The sequence below is a fragment of the Ascidia mentula genome, chromosome 4, assembly GCF_947561715.1.
Source record: "Ascidia mentula chromosome 4, kaAscMent1.1, whole genome shotgun sequence".
NCBI lineage: Eukaryota > Metazoa > Chordata > Ascidiacea > Phlebobranchia > Ascidiidae > Ascidia > Ascidia mentula.
Window position 1 is genome coordinate 19,252,571 of NC_138569.1, and position 7,519 is coordinate 19,260,089.

Below are 7,519 nucleotides of genomic sequence, written 5' to 3' on the forward strand. Positions count from 1 at the left end.
ACGTAAGACTTTAACTGCCACGAAAAAGTTGCCACATTCGTTTTAGCAATGTTGCAAAAATAACCACAGGAAACATTTTTACAGATCAAAAACCATAAAAACCATCCTGACATTAAGTAAGCACAGAAGTTGCCAGCACATATGGTTGAAACTAAAAATTGAGGTGCGAGAGTGCAGCGGTTTGAACAGGTTACATTGTGGTCAAGACACACCATGGTGTGCCAACCTTTTCTGTCACCATATAGTCAAAACCAATGCAGCAATTGCTCCCAAAATAGTATATCATATATATTAGATGCAATGTTCTGAAATAGGAAGCTTTGGACAAGGAGAGGCAGTTTGGGACCAATCAAATTCCGAAGCCGCCAGAGTGCATTGGGTCAACGGCCTATGATGTCTGTTTCAAAAAATTTCTCAGCTAAACTGCTAAACCGGCAATGTGTAGCTACTTAGTCTTCGACATTTTTAGTTTTTTTTGGAAGATTTTTATATCCGAACGTAATACGGCTCCAGGTGTGCTGACAGGTCAGAATTGGACAATTGATAAAGTCGGATTCAATTACTACTTCATTTAAAGGCACTATGGTGTGTTGTTGAAACAAGTAGGTCGACCAAATACAGGGTGTTGAGGAAATCTTTGTAAATCGAGTAGAATGAAGGAAACTACAGAGCAGCAATGAATGGTCACAACTCATAATCTTCACAAATAAGACTTGAATCAAAAATGTGTAACTGTTTACAGTTCGAAGCAAAGTGTGCAAAATGTTGTTTGTTTATAGCTTTCTTTGGCGCCATGTTCGTCCCTATTGCCGAAATGTGTAACCTTAACTCAATTTTTATAAACTGGCATGGCGCCTTTTTTGTCTCATCCAACCAATAAAGTAAAATTCAGCTGGAATTTTATTAAACCCATAGATGAAACTTTAAAAGCCATTTCAAAGTGCAAGCAAAAGCGATAGAGAGATCACACGGTAAACACAGGACGAAAAGAAAGCACTCCATGGCAAGTCGATTGTAACTTAATAGAAAAAGACTAGAAAAACTAAGCGAACAACAAGTATTTTTGGCGGCAAAGCTTTTAATGTGAAATTTTGTTGGCGTGTAGGATTTCGGTAAGCTCGTTTTCATTCTCTGGATATTAGCATTTGTATTAAATAGAACAATGTGTGTAAAAATTGGACTTCTCAATCGTCCTCGACGACTTCCGGACCCTGGAGTGGATTAGCATATTGCAAGCATTGCATATAACGAATAGTAATAAAGAAAAATTTTCAGTTCGGTCAATCACGTTGGGTTGACGACCAGGTACATCACTGACACCAAAACGACGACTATGTACGCTGATTCAAGTCTTTTCGCATTGCCTAAACACCAATAAAGAAGAGGCGTGATTAGATAAACTTAACCTGTTATCACGATTAAATTGTTATATGATGCTCTTTTGATTTTTAAATTGCAAAAACATAAAGTAATCTGGTTTTATTATAATTACACCGGTAACCATTTCACCGCAGTTAAAAAATCGGGTAATCTTAACTTTTTATCAACACTCAAATTTAATCCGTTGCTGAAATCGGCAGTCAAAAGGACTGTAAGTTAGTTCAGTCCCAACGTTCAGTTTGTACCCCAATTTGTAATACAGTTACTTGCTATTAAACCTGCATAGTCTACCCCAAGGCGGTGTTTCAAACCACAAACTGTTACACGCACGAACCCACAATAACTATTTGAGTGCACCTGCACTCTGCTATAGGATGCTGAGAGCTGGCAGAGAGAAATTACTTACTGAACGCTTGTATGTAAGTGTGGAAACAATGTTTTTCTCCTGCACGATTGTAGGCTTTACAAGTGTAGTTTCCCTCGTTGTATCTATTGAATTTCTAAAAAATACATGCATTAAAAAATTGTTGTGCTTTCTCTTTGATATATAACCACGGGCGTGCGCAGAAAATAATTCAGGGGGAGTCAATTTATTTTTCTGTGTGTTTCTGATTCTCCGCGCTGATAAGTGTGTGATAGTTTTCATTTTCCAGGGGGTGCAAATGTTCTTGTTCCTTCTAGAAATCGACTAAATTGTGTTACCCTCCGGTGTTGTGTTAATGCGACGACTGTTCACATTATTTTTACTCGGTTTACATAAAAAAAATATCGTATCATTTTTACACACGTACCACGAGTTTTGTTTAAGGTGTTACTTGCAAAAATAACTTAGTTCTTACAAAAACTGGTGTTTACATGTTGAACTTGTTTACCCTAAATTTCTGGGCCAAGGCGTTTTGTTTACGTTAGAAAATCCTTCTTTTCTACAAAAATCATGCACTTACCGAGAAGCGTATCGTCCCAGTCGTCTCATTGTAGATATAACTCATGTTTACTGTCCGAAAATCGTGGCTGCTGTTCGATGGAAGACGAAAAGAGTCTTTAATCCAACTGTATTTAGGCGGGGGAATGCCTGTAAAAAACGAAAGCACGTTTACACATTTTGCTTTAATTGCAAGCCATGTTTTAGAATCAGCGATGCTTCTCGAAAATTGCGGAAAAATGCCTATTTGTTTTGTTGACTATACTCGATTATTAAATGTGACGCCTATAACTGTAAAATTGTTTCAAAAACGTCAATGGGATTCCAGGGAGGTACATGAGCACTTTGTAAGAAAGAATAAGATATTAATCTACACCCAAAGTTATTTTAACTCTTTTTCTCAAACATCACAAATGTCAAATTCAAAACTTTCAAAAACAGCTTTCGGCAACTGCAAGTAAATACGAAACAGTATACAGGCAAATCTTACCGTCGTTAGAAAAGCATGTGAAACTGGTGGAACTTCCAATGCGCACTCGCAAGCTCCTGAACCGACAAACTGGTTTCGCCGGTGGAACTGAAAAACATTTTAGGTACTGCTTCATATAATTATATATTTATAAGCAAGTGATTTTATAGGGTTTTATTTTTCAGTAGATTCTAGGAATTCTCACACTTAGTTTCCTGTAAACTAGTTTTGCCATCATATGTTGTAGATTATAATACTGCGAGTATTTCCAGGATCGGTTAGTGGCTGTTTTGCATATTGTGATTTCGAATACATCAAATACCGTTGAACCATCTCATTCATTACGTATATAAAGGGCATAAATAAACAACCAAGTCGGGCTACATCACGCATACCTATTACAGACACATTGTAGGAACCAGACGATGAACTTGGAGAGTCGTTGATCGCTACAACTGTACAAATGTAAACACCTGGAAAAAATTAAACAAGTTTGTTAAGTACGGAATAATATTGACAAATGGTTAATGGCTAGCTGTAGCGCATTGACAAGTATTACAGTAATGAACTTGGGTGAGTTTAAATTCATTTCGACAAGGATTGTAGATTTGAAAAGGTGGCAGTTGTACTCAATGCGCTACTGCGGGCCATGATTACCTACGATATTAACCTGAAAACAATATACTGAAATCTTTGAACTTTGGTAGGTCTATCTAACTGCACCCAATAATCACAGGAACAAACCATAAATGAAATGCTAATATAAAAAAGGAAAATCACATAGACCTGGACTCACACGCATAGTATATTTCTGTTCAGTGAAAAAATCGAAATCTATTTAAACACAGATGCTTTTGTGGCTCGTTTATTTTTATTCTCCTGCACCCTATATAAAAATTATACGCCCCCTTTTGTTCTAAACGTGAGTTACATCAATTGTGTGATGGTGAGTTGCGTCAGACTGTACTGAGAGGGCAGTGCATGCCAGCATATCAGCATATATCGCTGCTTGTTTACATAATTACGTCGATTGACTTTGTTTAGTTCCAATAGTTGCACAGAAGATTCCAATGGAATTGTGCTGGTGCTTTCAGAAGATATGAAGACCATTTTATGCCAAGCATTTTTAACTGTTGTCCCGCTTATTACTAATTGCGAACACCACAACCAAACAAAGTGTGGCCCAACAAGACAGTTTCCTTGCAAAAACCCAGCAGTTGGCATATTTTGACCGAAACCAGAAACCGAGACATCTATTCAATATCTACTGTTTGCTTTAACCCGGAAGTATAGGTTACACAATATCAGTAAAATCTACGTCATCCGCATGTAGTCGGCATCCCGTGACCAAATCCACACTGGCCCACTTCAATCGGCTCCAAAGCACTTTATAAGGTATTTGTTGAAAAGGTTGGCTCACTAACTTATAACTTAACCCGGGACTTGGTAGAATTCGGGTTTACGAGTCCAAAGTTTTTTTCCACTGCATTTTGGTCACGTGTTATGATGTAAGCTTGAGATTTGTGGCCTTATAGAGCATTTTCTCAAGTAAAAAGTGTCACCTAGGCACTTTATGTTTTGCTGTGACCGATATTAGAAACGTCAGACATTCAAGAAATAAACAGCCTGGAATTTTGTAAATGATATACCTTCCTAAAGTGATGTTTACGTTACTGAACGCTTAAAGTTTATGTCTAATTTATAAAAAATTAAAAAATTCAAACCATTTTGTGTTCTTGTTACGTTCAGTAGTCTGATGTTTGCTTTGATCCCCGTGAGTTCCACTGTTGTGTTGTGTCGTGATGGGACTGTGTTAAACACAAGTATCGTGTTGCTCTTTGGATCTGATGCGGGTTCATATTTCCACGTGATTCTGAAAAAAGCCAAAGCCGGTTTCCAACATTTTGAAGGAATGAGGTTTTAATAGGCTGCTCCACTTCCAATATACATTTTGTAATGAGGTATAAATATGTTTATGTTTAAAGATTTCACATAGAGAAAAATGCTGATGGTTTCTTGTCGGGAAAATCCAGTTTGGCTGGAAATGCTGCGATGCCAGTAAACCTAATGGTTTATGAACTGGATCTCCACATGTACCCTTGGCACATATAGAAGTACCACAAATGGAAAACCATAAAAACTATGAACTACTTTACATGATTAAGTATAGAATTGTTTAGCAGTGAAAGAGGGATATGCTCGGAAGTATATTTGCGTATAATCATGCATAGTTTTATTTTTCTTATCATAGGGGTTCTTTTTTAGACTGATCGAAGCGGGGAGAAAGAAAGGCGATCTTGATTGCAGGAACTTTCTTAACGGACAGAAGATTGTTGAAATATACGTAAAAAAGTGGTCGCAAAATGTCGTTGACGAATGAAGAACGAAATCACAAATTAGTTTACTGTCGATTGCCAACAAACACGATCTTTGAACCAAAATCTTTTTCCCTGTTTAATGAAATCATGTTTTAACTCGCTTTCTATACAAACGCGTGCCATTGCGCGGAACGCTTACGTGATTCTTAATCACGCCCCTCTACGTCACAAGTCGATCACGTGACTTCCCGTCAAGGCCGTCTGATGTGAAAACAACACCGACTTCCGTACTTGTTTTCAGTTTTTCGCTCACACTACGTCGGATTGACGTGCAACCTGGGGAATTCCCCGCAATAAACGCAAAGTCATTAATATCTATGTGATGAAACTGTGTCGAAATTTAACGACCTTTTTGACTGAATACAAATACGAACAACAGTAAACAATGTTACGCAACTGATTTGCAGTTGTGATTGAAGCGATCCACATTTTAGCTAATTCAGTTTGGGTCGCTCATCCTAATTCTGCTTTTGGCAGACCTGTTACGATTAACGTTTTAAATATCAGCATAATGCAAATATAAGTTTAAATATGCCCGTCGACTCAAAGCATCAATTCTCCTACTCACCAAACTGTTCAAATACTTGGTATAACGCCTTGCACTGATGCCATACGGTTTTTGGCAACCCATATAGAAACGTTTTACATCACTAATGTGTACTTTCCCAGGGTAATACATCAATTAAAAAAGGGTCCCAGTTTCAACGAGCATACGATCGCCACTACAACGTATAGCACAAGTTACAATTCATTACTGATTAACTATACTCCGTAGTGAGTTTATTTTTGTACCTCTTGGGTCCAGATTTATTGGTGAGCCTGTAGTGGCACACGAGTTCGGGGCTCGTGCCCTCCACCACCTCTTTGTCAACTAGTCGACCTCCACTCTCCAGTGTCACTGATACAGATCGAGATTGAATAACTGCATAGTAAACGTACAAGTTGTTTATTGTGCAATATTTTGTATGAACCTCGTGCAAATTTACAACAGCATTCACTTGAGTAGCCCCGTGCAAGGTAGGTAAGTGTCATATGAATGAAATGCTGCAACTAAAGGCTGGTTGCAATAGTGGGGATTCAAGAAAAGCATTTTAACCTTTTTTATTAAACATCTACTAGGTGATTTTGGGGGCTGCGGCGAAACTTACCGAAATGTAGCAGAAAAGTTGCAATGATATATCCAAGAAATTTGGTTTCCATACTTTCAAAAAGTTACCAAAATAAAATGCAGTTTTTTACAAGTTTTGCACAGTCTGCAAACGTCGAATCACAAATCAATTTTCACAAGACTCTACGGTTCTGAATTTTAAGCAAAAGAAAAGAGAAGCGTTACCACGGCATTGCAAGCAACAACGTGTTATTCAGTTTGTATTAAACGTGATTGTTTTATCGCCGCCAGCATTTTTGGTTCTTCAGTTCAAAGCACTTGAAAGCAAGCTTAAATTTTCAATTTGAAGAGTCACAAAAGCCTTTCCGCAATTATATGTAACATTTGTTGATTAAGTGTGCGGTATAGAGTCCAAATGTTTTGTCCGCTTAACAACAAGATCACTGTCGGTGTTTTCCAGGCTTGACCTGTGGTATCCCTTTAGTGTGTAAAGTCCTTAAAATGCAAATACTCATTCATCAAAGCAACAATGTTTGGGCTGTTTTCACTGCAATTAACAACATTCTTCAACAACAACTCCACGACAATCAACAACAACAACGAGGCGGTCATAACATTGTCTCGATTTCGAGAGTTTTTTTACAACTTTTCCTTATCTCTATTTCTTTAGACAACATTATTTTCTTTGCAACATTTCAAATAGCACATTGACACCATTTTAAACTTTAATTAGAAAGAAAACCAACTATAAATGCTATGCATGCACAAGCAGCGCTTACAATATTTCATCATTGTTCGAAACGATTGTCACGTCACGAATAAAAGCGGCACGAGTCGCGCTACATGAAACACTCTCACGCTTTTCGGCTTAAAACAAACCCTGTTGGTGTTTTTGTTTTGTACCAAAGTCGCAAAAATAGCGACTTCCTGAAATAAAACAATAAAGCATATCCTCAAAGTGTTGCACGTCCATACTGGTTTTATTTAAAGAACTCCCCCTTAAATTTTCGTGGAAATGTGGGTATATATAAACAAATTAAAGAAGTAAAAAACAAAGACACATTAGGAAACAAAGGATCTGGCCTAAATACAGTGCTAAGGCCGAGCAAATATATGTGGACATTCACACCAACTACAGTTTATCACCAGGATTTGATCTGTGCACAGACAGTTTCTTAGTACGCGCACAGACGTGATTTGCATCCAATAAAGCACAAGAATTTAACTGCACTGCAAACAAAAAAATCAGCAATCTGCAAGAG

General features: G+C 37.7%; 1 protein-coding gene across 1 annotated transcript; it reads right to left on the minus strand.

Annotated features, from left to right (window-relative positions):
• Window positions 1–935: 935 nt before the first annotated feature.
• LOC145899193 (junctional adhesion molecule C-like) lies at window positions 936–6,439 on the minus strand. Its single transcript, XM_082987921.1, has 8 exons — window positions 6,298–6,439; window positions 5,942–6,071; window positions 4,496–4,644; window positions 3,167–3,244; window positions 2,793–2,879; window positions 2,325–2,452; window positions 1,787–1,880; window positions 936–1,364 (listed from the first exon to the last, which is right to left on the minus strand). The coding sequence occupies exons 1-8, from the start codon at window positions 6,347–6,349 to the stop codon at window positions 1,285–1,287; spliced, it is 798 nt and encodes a 265-aa protein (XP_082844047.1). The 5' UTR covers window positions 6,350–6,439; the 3' UTR covers window positions 936–1,284.
• Between the last annotated feature and the right edge of the window lie 1,080 nt (window positions 6,440–7,519).